The sequence below is a fragment of the Hyla sarda genome, chromosome 6 (assembly GCF_029499605.1).
Source record: "Hyla sarda isolate aHylSar1 chromosome 6, aHylSar1.hap1, whole genome shotgun sequence".
Taxonomy (NCBI): Eukaryota; Metazoa; Chordata; class Amphibia; order Anura; family Hylidae; genus Hyla; species Hyla sarda.
This window is the reverse complement of record NC_079194.1, coordinates 291,335,497-291,351,599: the sequence shown is the minus strand read 5'-3', so window position 1 is coordinate 291,351,599 and position 16,103 is coordinate 291,335,497. Positions and strand designations below refer to the sequence as shown.

At 47.2% G+C, this 16,103-nt stretch overlaps 2 protein-coding genes across 3 annotated transcripts in view; one reads left to right on the top strand and one right to left on the bottom strand.

The window, feature by feature from the left end:
- The window catches only part of ELF5 (E74 like ETS transcription factor 5), a 231,034-nt gene that overhangs the window by 110,205 nt on the left and 104,726 nt on the right, over positions 1 to 16,103 (top strand). The gene's annotated exons all lie outside the window — the stretch shown is intronic.
- The window catches only part of CARS1 (cysteinyl-tRNA synthetase 1), a 43,891-nt gene that overhangs the window by 7,818 nt on the left and 19,970 nt on the right, over positions 1 to 16,103 (bottom strand). For both annotated transcript variants that reach the window (XM_056527716.1, XM_056527715.1), the window contains 13 exons: positions 14,944 to 15,032; positions 14,729 to 14,850; positions 14,326 to 14,438; positions 11,557 to 11,685; positions 11,342 to 11,471; positions 9,804 to 9,907; positions 6,573 to 6,670; positions 6,298 to 6,487; positions 4,101 to 4,169; positions 3,914 to 3,995; positions 3,106 to 3,186; positions 1,362 to 1,429; positions 895 to 954 (listed from right to left, as the gene is read on the bottom strand). In XM_056527716.1, the coding sequence (XP_056383691.1) occupies positions 895 to 954; positions 1,362 to 1,429; positions 3,106 to 3,186; positions 3,914 to 3,995; positions 4,101 to 4,169; positions 6,298 to 6,487; positions 6,573 to 6,670; positions 9,804 to 9,907; positions 11,342 to 11,471; positions 11,557 to 11,685; positions 14,326 to 14,438; positions 14,729 to 14,850; positions 14,944 to 15,032 (1,335 nt within the window). The remainder of the gene's footprint in view (positions 1 to 894; positions 955 to 1,361; positions 1,430 to 3,105; positions 3,187 to 3,913; positions 3,996 to 4,100; positions 4,170 to 6,297; positions 6,488 to 6,572; positions 6,671 to 9,803; positions 9,908 to 11,341; positions 11,472 to 11,556; positions 11,686 to 14,325; positions 14,439 to 14,728; positions 14,851 to 14,943; positions 15,033 to 16,103) is intronic.

The following is a 16,103-nucleotide window of genomic DNA, read 5'->3' as shown; positions in this document are numbered from 1 at the left end:
GTGTACATACATTACATTACTTATCCTGTACTGATCCTGAGTTATATCCTGTATTATACTCCAGAGCTGTACTCACTATTCTGCTGGTGAGGTCACTGTGTACATGCATTATATTACTTATCCTGTACTGATCCTGAGATATATCCTGTATTATACTCCAGAGCTGTACTCACTATTCTGCTGGTGAGATCACTGTATACATACATTACATTACTTATCCTGTACTGATCCTGAGTTATATCCTGTATTATACTCTAGAGCTGTACTCACTATTCTGCTGGTGGAGTCACTGTGTACATACATTACATTACTTATCCTGTACTGATCCTGAGTTATATCCTGTATTATACTCTAGAGCTGTACTCACTATTCTGCTGGTGGAGTCACTGTGTACATACATTACATTAGGTAACAGAGGTTTCTGGTGTTGTAACTCGTCTTATTTAAATGTTAGGCCCCTGACGGATAGGCCATCAATATTTAAAGGAAACAGGAGAAGCTGAGCAGACTGATCTATACTTGTCATTTATTGGTGTAAATCTCTGATCATTCTGGGCTAACTATGTGGGCGGTGCTACTAGGTAAATGACAGCTGTCTGTATATATGTGTGTATACACAGAGCTGTCAATCACTGAGTAGCACCGCCCACTTGACTCCTTAGCCCAGAATGATCAGAGATTTAAATGAATAAATGACAAGTTATCCTGGAACTTTTCCTATAAAACTATATATCAATCTGCTCAGCTCCTCCTGCTACATAACATGATGTCTACAGACTGGACTGTATTTTTTATCTGACCGGTTCCCTATAAGTCCAGGAAAGACTCATTAATCTTCTTCAAAAGCGAATGTAAGAAATAAAACAGCGCCCCCACAGGACTGGGCTGATTTACCTCCTGCTCCTGTTTTTTCCTTGCAGCTTCTTCTTTTTTCCTTCTCTTCTCTTCTTCAGCCTGGAAAACACAAGACGTCACCTTCTACTATACTGAGAATTATTCCCATAAGTCTTCTACTAAATGATCGGCCAGATCATAATTCTCTTCTGTTTCGGGCAAAAAGGGCATTTATACAAGCTGACCCCTGCAGTGTACAGGTGGTATTGCATGGTGGCCTTTCAAACGAAGGGCTGTCTATGAAGTACAGCGTTTCCCAACCAGGGTGCCTCCAGCTGTTGCAAAACTACAACTCCCAGCATGCCCGGACTGCCCTTGGCTGTCCGGGCATGCTGGGAGTTGTAGTTTTGCAACAGCTGGAGGCACCCTGGTTGGGAAACACTGCAATTTTTATGCAGCACAAATAGCGGGGGTCCCAACCAGGGTACCAGGGAAGCCATTTGTACTTTCTTTAGGAGACAATTTACCTTTTTCTTTTCTTCCTTTTCCTTCAGTAATGTCTCTTTATCCACTAGTTTTACCACAGTGGGAAGTCCTAGAGAAAGAAATAATAAAAGATATGGCAGCCAGTAGGAGACAACCACAGCTGAATAGATGGCAATCCATTTCCGGGCGGATTCTGCCGAAAGAATAAACATGTTCATTCTTTCAGCGGAGCCTGGGGTTCAGAATATCTGCCGGCTGAAATTCTGTGGTGGCTGCTGCATTATATTTTCCAAGAGGAATTCCACTCGGAAAATACCCTTAAAGGGGTACTCTGCCCCTAGACATCTTATCCCCTATCCAAAGGATAGGGGATAAGATGTCCGATCGCGGGGGGGGTCTCGCCGCTGGGACCCCCCGCGATCTCTGCTGCTGCACCCCAGTCATCCGGTGCACGGAGCAACTTCGCTCCGTGCCGGATGACTAGCGATGCGGCGGCGCAGGCTCGTGACGTCACAGTTACGCCCCCTCGTGACATCCCGCCCTCCCTCTCAATGCAACTCTATGGGAGTTCCATAGACTTGCATTGAGGGGGCATGGCCATGACGTCCCGAGTGGGGCATGGCCGTGATGTCACAAGCCTCCGGCGCCACAGCCGGCATTCTAAACATACACCGGGTGCTGCAGGTCAATCGCGGGGGTCCCACAGCTAGGATAGGGGATAAGATGTCTAGGGGTGAAGTAATGAAGTACCTCTTTAAGGACGCAGCCAACTTTCATATTTGATTTATTTTTTTATTTTTTCCTCCTCGCTTTTTAATCATTTTTTACTTTTTTTTTTAAACACTCTTTTTGTCCCCTTAGGATTTGTATGAGCAATCCTTTGATTGCTCATACAGATCAATGCAATACACTGATCCATTAGATCGAGACTTTATGATACAGCCTGTAGTTACAGATAGTCACGGTAGTCACATAGTCTTAGTACAGGCCTCGGTCGGGCTGCCATGACAGTGTATGGAGGGGGGGGTATATAGCCACTGCACCCACAATGGTGTACGCCAAGCTCTGTTTAAATGCTGCTGTCATAGTAAATATCCAGCAATTGAGATTGTTCCTTGCCAGCTATTAGCGGCAGCCCTTGGCTGCTGAAAGCGGCTGGGAGTCGTCGGATATGCAGCTGGCTTGAGTCCCATGTTTCGCTACAAAGTAGCTTTGTCAAGAGGCGGCGGGCATATGCCCGCCGCCTCTTGACAAAGCTACTTCGTAGTGAAACATGTTGAGGGGGGCAGAGTAGGGAATTTGAATTAGGGATAGTGCTGTTGCCTAAGGAAGCAATTGGATGTGATCTGCAGACACATCCAGCTACTACTTGTTAACAAGATAGAGCACAGCGGCACAGCTCTTATATTGACAAATCAATGAAAGCACAATAAAAGGGTATACAGCACTATCAGTTTTTAACCGTGTGGAAACTAATAAAGCTTTTGGGAATAATTTAATAGGTATATGGGAAATCAGGGTATTTTTGGATTTCCTCCAAGGGAATCTATTGGAAAATTAACCATGCCGTCTTCATACACCCTTTAAAGTGCCAAAATTCGCTTAAGAGCAGCGTCTCCCTATTTTCAGTGAGAACCTATATACTCACAGCGTCACCAATCATTGATAAGTTTCCACTATGGGCCAGTGGGGGAAACATAAAATCTGCAGGATACTGTTAGTGTGAACAGACACTTGATCTATTCACACTACTGGCACTCTGCATAAACCAAAACAGTCTATTACCTTCATGGTCCTCCAGTCGGACACCGAGCTCAGGGAGAACATCGTCCCTAAGTGAGTCGCAAAGCTGCAGAACACCCAACACTGCAAAGGAGCAAAAGAAAGAAAAGATTTAAAGGGGGTATTCATGGGAAATACTGTAGAGCGTTCGCTTTAGCAGCAGGCTAAGGAGATTCCGGGAGTTTTTAATGTGTATCCTGCCGCTGCAATAACATTATATTAACCCTTTAAAAAATATATATATCAGTCTCTATGAATAGAACACATGGGCTGAAATTATTCACAGCCACGAGAATTGGAAATGCCATAGAAAGTTGCAATTACAAATCAATCTGGGGTAAGAAAAGGTCAGCAGAGTTTAACAGGCCACCGTTAGTAGTTTAGGTTGGCGTTAGGACATCCGGCTCGTCTTAGGCTGGGTTCACACCATGTTTTGTCTATTCGGGGACCGAATCCGGCTGGGGTACAAGAGCGCCCATTTTTCCCATCCCCCAGCCGGATTCGGTCCCCGAATAGACAAAACATGGTGTGAACCCAGCCTAAGACGAGCCGGATGTCCTGACGCCAACCTAAACTACTAACGGTGACCCGGCCCGCATCTCATTCATTTGAATGAGCCGACCGGAGTCAGATAATGACTCTAGTCAGCTCAAAATGAGCCAACCGGGGTCACTATCTGACTCCGGTCGGCTCATTCAAATGAATGTGATGCGGGCCGGGTCCGGCTGGGGTATGGGAGCACCCGATTTTCCCATCCCCCATCCGGATCCGGTCCCCGTATAGACAAAACGTGGTGTGAATGCATCCTTACCTTTGTTCTCTCTGGCAATGTGTCGCACTCCTTCCCTGAACTGGGACAGGACCTGAAGGTAAGGCATCACTGTGGACTCCAACTATCAGAAGAAACCAAGACACGCTGTCAAGATTCAGAGCTTATCATAATATAGCCAAAGAGGGCGCTAAAGAGCAACCAGAAAACAGGAAGGGGTCAGGCTTACATTAAGATTTTGTGCACTTCCACCAACAGGGAATCCGATAGGTTCCTCGCCCTCTATTGCGCCAAATATCTAAAAAAAAAAAAAAGGAAATAAAACATTGAGTTAACAAGTTCTGTAACATCAAATGAATTCTAGCATCTATGAGCTTCAGTTTTCCAGCTTTGTCTTTATATGAGGGATGTTCAAAACGCAGGTTGTGTGTGTGGTATTGCAGTTCCGTTCCATTGAAGTGAATAAGCCAAGTTGTAATACCGCACATAACCCTAGGATAGGGGTTGTGCTGTTTTTAGAAGAAATTAGCTCTGTTTTTCTATTCCCAGATAACACTTAAAAGAGGTACTCCGGTGAAAAACTTTTTTTTTTTTAAATCAACTGGTGCCAGAAAGTTCAACAGATTTGTAAATTACTTCTATTAAAAAAATCTTAATCCTTCCTGTACTTATTAGCTGCTGAATACTACACTGGAAATTCTTTTCTTTTTGGAACACAGAGCTCTCTGCTGACATCACGAGCACAGTGCTCTCTACTGACATCTCCATGTTAGGAACTGTCCAGAGCTGCATATGTTTGCTATGGGGATTTTCTCCTACTCTGGACAGTTCCTAAAATGGACAGAGATGTCAGCAGAGAGCACTGTGCTCGTAATGTCAGCAGAGAGCTCTGTGTTTCAAAAAGAAAATAATTTCCGCTGTAGTATTCAGCAGCTAATAAGTACAGGAAGGATTAAGATTTTTTTAATAGAAGTAATTTACAAATCTGTTAAACTTTCTGGCACCAGTTGATAAGAAAAAAATAAATAAATGTTTTTCACCGGAGTACCCCTTTAAAGTCTTAGATTTTAAAGGGTATTCCTATCTCATAACATGATGGAATATGACAGTGTTTCTCAACCAAGGTGCCTCCAGCTGTTGCAAAACTACAACTCCCAGCATGCCCGGACAGCCGTTGGCTGTCCGGGCATGCTGGGAGTTGTAGATTTGCAACAGCTGGAGGCACCGTGGTTGGGAAACACTGGAATGATAGTTGGTGGTATGACCTCTGAGATTCCAACCAATCCTGAGAATTAATAGGCTGCAGAGCTGCGTTTCCTGCTACGTTTGCTGTGGTGGGATCACATCCCAGAAAAAAACTGAATAAAAAGTGATCATAAAGTCAATACTACGCAAAACTGGTACCAGTAAAAACGACAGATACTGGCGCAAAAAATAAAAAACTTTGCTGGTGGTTTAAAAACAAATTTCGGCTCCTAACTTTTTTTTTCCCCTGGCTCCTAGATACAACAAAAATCTGCGAAGCCCTGCAATGAACCACAAATATAGGTTAAAACCGCATTAAAGGGGTACATTTTTTTTTTTATCAACTGAAGCCAGAAAGTTAAACAGATTTGTAAATTACTTCTAGGAAAAAATCTTTACCCTTCCAGTACTTTTTAGCAGCTGTATGAGACAGAGGAAATTCTTTTCTTTTTGAATTTCTTTTCTGTCTGACCACAGTGCTCTCTGCTGACACCTCTGTCCGTGTCAGGAGCTGTGCAGAGCAGCACAGGTTTGCTATGGGGATTTGCTCCTACTCTGGACAGTTCCTGATACGGGCATCAGGTGTCAGCAGAGAGCTGACACCTGAAAGAAATTCAAAAAGAAAAGAATTTCCTCTGTAGCATAGAGCTGCTAAAAAGTACTGGAAGGGTTAAGATTTTTTAATAGAAGTCATTTACAAATCTGTTTAACTTTCTGGCACCAGTTGATTTAAAAAAAAAATGTTTTCCACCGGAGTACCCCTTTAAAGGAGTAGTGCAGTGAAAAATAACTTATCCCCTATTCAAATGATAGGGGATAAGTTATAGATCGCTGGGGGTCCGACCGCTTGGACCCCCAGCGATCTCCTTAACAGGGTACCGGCAGTCTGCCGGAAGCGGCCGTTTTGACTCCAGCAGGAAGCCGCAGCCGACACATCCCCTCCGTGTACCTCAATGGCATACATGTCGGCGGCATGTCGGCCAGTGCTCCATGAAGGTCGGCACGCCTCCTTCCAGCAGACTGCCAGGGCCCCATTCAGGAGATCGCGGGGGGATCCCAGCGGTCGGACCCCCAAGCAAGCTATAACTTATCCCTTATCTTTTGGATAGGGGATAGGTTATATTTCACTAAAGAACTTCTTTAAAAGTGATAAGGGGTTTACAGGAGGCAGGGACACTTACCTGAAGCATGCAGGTCAGGTAGATGCTGATGCTCTCCAGTAACATCCTATTGGGGGTCAGTTTAGCCGCCTTCTTGCCCGCAATGTACGAGTTGCTCTGACTGACCAGCGCCCGCATTTCCTCCATGACGGTCCGGGTGTCAATGTTATCGCACAGGGCGGCGTGTACATTGGATTTCTTGTTATAGAAGCTGGTGAGGAAGAAAGAAGACAATCACCAAGACAAAGCTAATATGGAGCACGGGGCAGGTAACGGAGACAACGCCTGGGGGTTACCTGTTGTTGAGTTCAACCTCTGGAGATTCCCATTTTACGAATTGACCGGTGATGTCGGTCGGGGCCCTTAGAATATCCTTCACGTTTAGGAAAAATTCCTAGAAGACAGAAAGTCCCATGTGATGCCCAAACTAAATAAAGATTGGGAGGGGGAGGGGTCTGTCTTGACTAAAATCCCTAGTCATGTTTCAAGGCAATTTATCCTATTCTCAGAATAAGCCATTACTATTCACACCTTTTCAAACGTTCATTTGGCCGACAGCTATCCCTCCTGACCTCCCTGTACACATGGCCAAATGTTCATCTACGGGGAGGGGTAAGCCGCAGCGTCAGCTCTGGGGTCAGGCGATAAAGATAAATCGCACCCAACACTTCTCTCCATCATCTGTCAGTGGAGAGTCAGAAGGCTGCCATAAAGTGCAACTGATTGTTGGGGGGGTCTCGGCGCGGGTACGAGTTCAGCATTAACCTTTTTGACGGTGTTCTGAAGAAAACTGTTCCCTGTGGAGAAATGTTTCCAAGCAGCTGATGATAAATGCTGAGTCCGCAAAGCGACTGTGATTGGCTGAGAGTTGCACACCCGCCCCATACTATTGTTTGGGGGGTGGGGTGCAGTCTCGCTCTGCTCACTATTTTGCAGCCTTGCTGCCTGGAAACAGTTCTCTGCAAACCCTACACGAGCGGACAGATCAGGGGAAAAATTCTCTACAGCAGTGGTCTCCAACCTGCGGACCTCCAGATGTTGCAAAACTACAACTCCCAGCATGCCCGGACAGCCAACGGCTGTCCGGGCATGCTGGGAGTTGTAGTTTTGCAACATCTGGAGGTCAGCAGGTTGAAGACCACTGCTCTACAGCCTCCCCTCCCTGATTCCTCTTCAGACAACAGCAGCAGGATATGTCCTTTGTGGTCTCTAAATTGTTGACCTCCAGCTGTTGCAAAACTACAACTCCCAGCATGTCCAGACAGCAAACGGCTGTCTGGGCATGCTGGGAGTTGTAGTTTTGCAAGATGTGGATGGCCACAGTTTAGGGAGCTATGTGCGGTGATCTGCAAACTGTGGCACTCCAGATGTTGCAAAACTACAACCCCCAGCATGTCCAGACAGCAAACGGCTGTCTGGGCATGCTGGGAGTTGTAGTTTTGCAAGATGTGGATGGCCACAGTTTAGGGAGCTATGTGCGGTGATCTGCAAACTGTGGCACTCCAGATGTTGCAAAACTACAACCCCCAGCATGTCCAGACAGCAAACGGCTGTCTGGACATGCTGGGAGTTGTAGTTTTGCAACAGCTGGAGGTCAACAATTTAGAGACCACTTGCCCTAAGGGTTTGGCCACACATAGCAGAAATGCTAAATCATGTGGATTTTTCCACTGAACATTTTAGTGCAAGAAGACGCTGAAAAGAAAGGTTCCCCTGACAGCTGCCAGAGCGAACATAGAGATCGGGGACATGATAAGGGACATATCCTGCTGCTGCTGTTGTCTGAAGGGGAAGCAGGGAGGGGAGGCTGTAGAGAATTGTTCCCCTGATCTGTCCGCTCGTGTAGGGTTTGCAGAGAACTGTGTCCAGGCACAGCAAGGATGCAAAATAGTGAGCAGAGAGAGACTGCGCCCCCCCCAACAAACAATAGTATGGGGCGGGTGTGGGCACCTCAGCCAATCACAGTGGCTTTGCTGACATTTATCAGCTGCTCGGGAACATTTCTCTGCAGGGAACAGTTTTCTTCACTACACCGGCACCTACAATCCACCAGTAAAAAAATAAAAATATATACAGTGGTCCCTCAACATACGATGGTAATTCATTCCAAATGACCCATCGTTTGTCGAATCCATCGTATGTTAAAGGAGTAGTCCAGTGGTGAACAACTTATCCCCTATCCTAAGTATAGGGGATAAGTTTGAGATCGCGGGGGGTCCGACCGCTGGGGCCCCCTGCGATCTCCTGTACGGAGCCCCGACAGCCCGCGGGAAGGGGAGCGTGTCGACCTCCGCACGAAGCGGCGGCCAACACGCCCCCTCAATACAACTCTATGGCAGAGCCGAAGCGCTGCCTTCGGCAATCTCCCGCTCTGCCATAGAGATGTATTGAGGGGGCGTGTCAGCCGCCGCTTCATGCGGCGGTTGACACCCGCTATCTGGCCGGAGAGCCTGGCCCCCGTACAGAGAGATCGCAGGGGGCCCCAGCGGTCGGACCCCCCCCCCCCCACGATCTCAAACTTATCCCTTATCCTTAGGATAGGGGATACGTTTTTCACCACTGGACTTCCCCTTTAAGGGATTCGTGCAATGTAAAAGTGCATTAAATACTCACCTGTCCCTGCCGCTCCAGACCGCGTCCTCACCGCTCCCGATTGTCTCCCAGGGGCGCCCGATGGGGTCCCGCTGCTCCGGCGTCTTCTTCTGGGTCCTCCGGCGTCTTCCGCATCTTCACCGTGGTCCGGGCCTCGCTTTCTGGTGACGTTATTACGTTGGTGCACCGGGACGGCGTGTGCAGCTACGTAATAACGACGCCGGAAAGCGAGGCCCGGACCCCGGAGAGGACCCGGAGCAGCAGGGATAGGCAAGTGAACCTGCTGGGGCACATTACACTGCTATACGACAGCAGCTTAAGCATTTTGCGCTGCCGGATAGCAGTTAATGCGATGGCCCCGACATATAAAAGCATCGTATGTCGATTTGATCATATGTCGGGGCCATCGCATGTCGGGGGGGGTTACTGTATTAGTACCGGTGGTGCAATGTACTGCAGTGTTGTCCTGCTCACCTGAATAGGACAATGCCGTAGAAACACTGGTACTGACACTACGGTGGACCACAGGCACAAGCAAAGGGTTAACGCTGAAAAGGCTGCAGCACTTGCACCAGTTTGCAGAGGGTGCATAGACTGGACCCCTGGCCGATCTAATATTGATGGCCTTTCTTGAGGACTGGCCATCAGTTTTGTAAGGTTGGATAATGCCTTTAATGGGTTGGACCAGTGTTTCCCAGCCGTTGGCTGTCCGGGCATGCTGGGAGTTGTAGTTTTGCAACAGCTGGAGGCACCCTGGTTGGGAAACACTGGGTTGGACGCTGACTTATTGGCTACCTCTAGGTGGCACTAGACTCACAGCTAAACATCATATAACAATCTACAGTAATGTCTGCTCTGATGTTATATACAGCGCCTACTAATAAGAGGAGGCAGAACTAACCTTGACAGCGCACAGACAAGACACAGGCACTCACGTTCATGAACTTCTCGTACTGGACGGCCGACTCCATGGTGTTGTTAGAATAATCCAGTGTGTCCTTCCAGGAGTGCATGAGGAAGGCCAGACGCAGCTGTCGTGCTGCGAGGACAAATCATTAATATGGTTATGTGTGGGTTAAAAAAAGTTCTGTAACCTTCTGATATACTTACTGCTTTAACCTCTTATAATTCAAGATCTCTGCTTGCTGTCAGTGAACTTTGCAAAAATGTAAACGGCCCGAAAACGTCTCATAGGTGAGGGTTTGCTACAATTGTGAACTCGGATATCTCCAGCCCTGACTGTTTTAGTTTCCCTTTAAAGGGGTACTCCGGCGCTTAGACATCTTATCCCCTATCCAAAGGACAGGGGATAAGATGCCTGATCGCGGGGGTCCCGCCGCTGAGGACCCCCGTGATCTTGCACGCCGCACCCAGTTTTTAATCAGTCCCCAGAGCGTGTTCTCTCCGGGTCTGATTACTGTCGATCACAGGGCCGGAGCATGGTGACATCAAGGCTACGCCCCGTGTGACGTCACGCTCCGCCCCCCTCAATGTAAGCCTATGGGAGGGGGCGTGACAGCTGTCATGCCCCCTCCCATAAGCTTGCATTGAGGGGCGGACGTCACACGGGGGCGGAGGCATGACGTCACAGGCCGCTGGCCCTGTGGTCGCCAGTAATCAGACCCGGAGCGAACACGCTCCGGGGACTGATTATAAACGGGGTGCGGCATGCAAGATCACAGGGGTCCCCAGCGGCAGGACCCCCGCGATCAGGCATCTTATCCCCTATCCTTTGGATAGGGGATAAGATAACTAAGCGCCAGAGTACCCCTTTATAAAAAAAAATCTGTCCATCAGTATCACCCGCACTAACCTACAAGCTTGTAGTGCGGGTGAGCTAGGAAGCCTACTCCGGGCACTGTGACGTCGTCCTGTCCATGTACATCTAATTTTTATGTGTCTAGCACCTTTATTTATTTTTTATTACACTTTTAATTTAGCTCACTAGTCTGAATTCCTCTCAAAGGGAGGAGGCGTGGCCTCACTGTGCAGGTCTCCGCCCCCTCCCTCAGTATGCTGTCTGTTCACATCTCCCCTAGCATTAGCAAAACTACAACTCCCAGCTTGTCCTCACTGACAGTAGCGGGACACAAGCTGACAGTGGGAGGATTTTTCCTCCAGCTATGAGCCCTGCGCTCACAGCTGTCAATCAAGGAAGTGTGTCCATGACATAGGTGATGACTCATGGACACAGCAGGACTAGTATGTGTCCAAGCAGGCAGGGGGGAGCAGTTGTTTGACTGGCTTATTCAGTATGAAATACTGAAAATTTTCTAATGAAAGCAATTGCAAAACCTGGATATACATGCTTTACAACATATCAAAAGTTTTTGTATCTGACAGTGCCCATTTAAAGGGGTAGTCCAGTGAAAAATAACTTATCAGTGATAAGTAATAATAACTAATAAGTAATAATAAGTGTTTGTAGCAGAAAACAAATGCCGTGTGAACACAGCCCGAGTGGTTTCTGTACCTGTATTTCTCTGCAGTGCATCTTTAATAGTAATAAAATTCTTCAGTGATTTGGACATCTTGCAGCCGGCAATGGTCAGGTGACCGGTGTGGAGAAAATAGCGCACCCAGTGGTCATTGTCGAAGTAAGCCTGGAATAGCGACAACGCAGCGTTAAAAGTCTATAGGGCTCTATACATTACAAGAGGGAATCCAAAGAACAGGGTGTTCACCTACCTCAGACTGAGCCAGTTCATTATCATGATGGGGAAAACGCAGATCGAATCCCCCTCCGTGAATGTCCATGGATTCTCCCAGGATGGAGCCCGCCATCGCTGAACACTCAATGTGCCACCCAGGACGACCCTTTAAAGAGAGCGATATACAGTATAACAGTATATAGTCCAGGCTACAAAAACCAACATATGACAATAATGAAAACTATTTTATTATGCTCCAATGGAACAACTACTGTCTTTGGGGGTCTTAGTATAACTAAATAAGTATGAAATCCAACTCCTGTCTAATCTATAGCTCAGAATGTTTGTCCTCCATGCTTTACACCGCACCGCCACTTATTTAGGTAGAAACAGACCACCATAAGGTCTTCGGAGGATGCGCATAAAAAGCAGATTTCTATTTCTGCAGGAACACAATATTGAAAAACTGTAGACACCTTAGAAACTATATACAGTATATAAATTATTAGGGTGCGTTCACACTGAGTAATTCAAGAGAAATTTACTTGAGTAATTCCTCTTGAATTCTCTGCTCCAAATTGATTCACATCTCCTTTAATGTTTTTTCCGCTGTCCAGTTCACACAGCGGAAATTCCACTCGCGGAATTCCAACGCTGAGTACTTTTCCGCTTGAAGAAAGAACATGCTCATTCTTAAAGCGGAATCCGCAAGCAGAATCCAATAGAAGTTAAAGGGGTACTCCGGTGCTTAGACATCTTATCCCCTATCCAAAGGATAGGGGATAAGATGCCTGATCACGGGAGTCCCGTCGCTGGGGACCCCCGTGATCTTGCATGCGGCACCCCGTTTGTAATCAGTCCCCAGAGCGTGTTCGCTCCAGGTCTGATTACCGGCGATCACAGGGCCGGCGGCGTGTGATGTCACGCCTCCGCCCCCGTGTGACGTCACGCTCCGCCCCTCAATGCAAGCCTATGGGAGGGGGCGTGACAGCTATAACGCCCACTCCCATAGGCTTGCATTGAGGGGCTGAGCGTGACATCACACGGGATGGGGGCGTGACGTCACACGCCGCTGGCCCTGTGGTCGCTGGTAATCAGACCCTGAGCGAACACGCTCCGGGGACTGATTAAAAACAGGGTGCCGCGTGCAAGATCACGGGGGTTCCCAGCGGCGGGACTCCCGTAATCAGGCATCTTATCCCTTATCCTTTGGATAGGGGATAAGATGTCTAAGCACCGGAGTACCCCTTTAAAGGAAAACTGTCAGATATTTTCTCCCGCACTATCCACATTACTGGTGGATGGTGCGGGAGACGCTGATTAAAACGAGCCCTACCTTACCCGGATCCGCCCGGCCGTTCTCCCGCAATTGTAGTTTTAATCTATGTGTATATCTTGCTGTAACTGGCACGGGCAGGGCTTCTGCAGGTTAACTGGCACTGACGTCAGCGCCGCTTATGAATATTCATCCCCCCTCCCTCCAGTTAGGAGCGGCGAAGAGAGGGAGGGAGGGGGGATGAATATTCATAAGCGGCGCTGATATCAGTGCCAGTTAACCTGCAGAAGCCCCGCCCGTGCCAGTTACAGCAAGATATACACATAGATTAAAACTACAATTGCGGGAGAACGGCCGGGCGGATCCGGGTAAGGTAGGGCTCGTTTTAATCAGCGTCTCCCGCACCATCCACCAGTACTGTGGATAATCCGGGAGAAAATATCTGACAGTTTTCCTTTAATGGTAAAAAAAAAAAAAAAAAAAAATTCTGCCCGACACAGTTTTCACGTGGAATTGAATAGCCCCCTTCTTCATTCCTCTTAATTTCCGCGTGAAAATTCCGCTCGAATTCCGCTTGATGGATAAAACGACAGAAGGCAACAATTTCCTGACCGAAATTATTCCTCTTAAAATTCCTCAGTGTGAAGGGTTCATTCACACTACGGAATCTCCAGGCAGAGATTCCATCTGTAGTTGGCACTGGCAGACCAAGCCGACACTACGACCGCTCAGAATTGTGCCGCCTTCATAGACATAATGGGGCAGATTTATCAAAACCTGTGCAGAAGAAAAGTTTACCATATCAACCAATCAGATCGCTTCTTTTATTTTTGAAAAGGCCTCTGAGAAATGAAAGACGCCATCTGATTGGTTGCTATGGGCAACAGGTCAACTTTTCCTCTGCACAGGTTCAAATACAGAGGTCTCAAACTGGTGGCCCTCCAGATGTTGCAAAACTTCAACTCCCAGAATTCCTCATAGCCATTAGCTGCAGCAAATGTCTGTCTGGGCACGTCCAGGCTTGCTGAGAGTTGAAGTTTTGCAACATCTGGAGGGCCGCCAGTTTGAGACCCCTGTTCTAATACATCTCCCCCAATGCACTACTGAAAGAATATAGAACGCATTGCCGTCTATGGAGGCTGCACATTTTTCAGACGCACTGCAAAAAGAATCTCGGCATGGAATATCTCCAAACAAAGGTTCCGTCGTGCGAAGGAGCTCTTTAAAAAAAAATGTTTAAAGTGTGATTTTTTAAATTTATTTTAATTTATTTATTTAAGGTTTTAATTTTTCCAAGTTTCGTTTGCCATTTTTAAACTTGACATTACAAAATATAAAACTATAAGTATTTCTAAGGTATCTTTTTATTTATTTTTGTACATTGTCTAAACATACCATCTGGTGCGGCTTTAGGTAAAATGCCTGATTGGCTGGGGCATCCTGCAGGCGCCATGAACGGGACTGCATTTGGAAACAGGTCGTCTTTGATGGGACAACCCGTTTTTTTAGGAGAAACCTATATGGACTTACCTTTCCCCACGGAGAGTCCCATGATGGTTCCCCAGGCTTAGATGCTTTCCAAAGGGCGAAGTCATTGGGCGACTGCTTCTCGCTTAACCGATCGGCAGAGATGCTCAGGTCACCTGTACACGAGAGGCCATTATAGGGTAGGGCCCAATGGGGCAGTTCTGTGCTAGATTAGTAATGTCTGAGTCTTTTCCTGTTCCATCTCCCCAACAGGACATTGGAAAACACTGTACCATGCACTGATATCCTAACAGTTTGTCTCCAGCTGTTGCAAAACTACAACTCCCAGCAAGCCCGGACAGCCTTTAGGCTGTCCGGGCATGCTGGGAGTTGGAGTTTCGCAACAGCTGGAGGCACACCGTTTGGAAGACACTGACACACTTTTAGTTTTAGCACAGCTACTTACCTTCTCCCTCCTGAAGAGCTTTTTGATCGCCTACGGCTTCCGGCACTAACTTGGCATAGTAATGTTTGTCGCTGGCGTGAAATTTTGCTGTGCTGAAGTAAACCGACCCATTGGACTCATAGCTGTGAAAAAATATATTTTTATTATAAAGCAATGTCATGTCTGCTGCGTCCACAGATTGTGTATTCAGCCATGAGCGTACAGTAAGGACTCACCCGTAACCATTATCCACAATTCTCTGCACAAAGTCTACGATTTCTGGCACATATTCACTGACCCGTGTGAGAACATCTGGAGGTAGAACCTGCAAAAGAGGAATAGAAACAACCATAGTGATGAATGGTGCAGCCTATACAGGGTCAATAATGGCATTGTATGTGGCCACTCCAGCAAAGGAGGATGGTACTACTGCACTGTGTGTTAAAGATTAAGGTTATAGCTAAAGGGGTGCTCTGGGGGGGGGGAATACAAATGTTTTCAAATCAACTGGTGGCAAAAAGTTAAACAGATTTGTAAATTACGTCTATTTAAAAATCTTAATCCTTCCAGTACTTATCAGCTGCTGGATGCACCAGAGGAAGTTGTGTAATTTTTTCCTGTCTGCCCACAGTGCTCTCTGCAACCTGCAACCTCGTTTGACAGTTTGGTCTCTTCTGCTACGCCCTATCATTCACTGTCTTTATTGTACCGTTATCTGATTAGGCAGGGCAGCGAGACGGCGGCCTCATCTGTCTTAAAATATTGGGAAGCGAAACTGGGAAGCGCTGACCTTACAGTCCCGGCTCTGGAGGGGTGGGCAAAGGTTAGGAAAGCAATGGTCAGCGAGGGTTGGAGGGAGACACAGTTTAGGATACTCCATCACGCCACCTATGGGTTCTCTCTGCCTCGGACTCCTGACCGACCTGACAGACTGGAACATTGCCCGAACCGTGGCCAGTTCAGGACGGACTTGCTACACGGACTACTGACGTGTGACAAGTCTAGGGCTTTCTGGACTGACTTATTCCGATTACTGAGAGATAGACTGGGAACTTCTCTCCCGATCTCCTCCAAACTAATTATATTGCATATCCCTCCGGATTTGTACAGCTGTCTTTATTACACCCCCTCTTCATTGTTGTTGCCAAGCGCTGTTTGTTGGCCCATTGGCTGGAGACCACAATGCCAACGGTGAATGAGGTTATAGGTCAGGTCAAGAGATACCTGTACATGGACCATTGTGAGGTATTGAGAACGAGAGAGCGCTCAGCTAAAGCCTTTTTCAAAAAGTGGAGGAGGTTTATTCTGATGTTCCTAAATGACAGGAAATTGACTGTATTGATGGAACCATTTACCTCGACCTTGTGGTACTTGACGAGGGCCATAGCGTCTACGA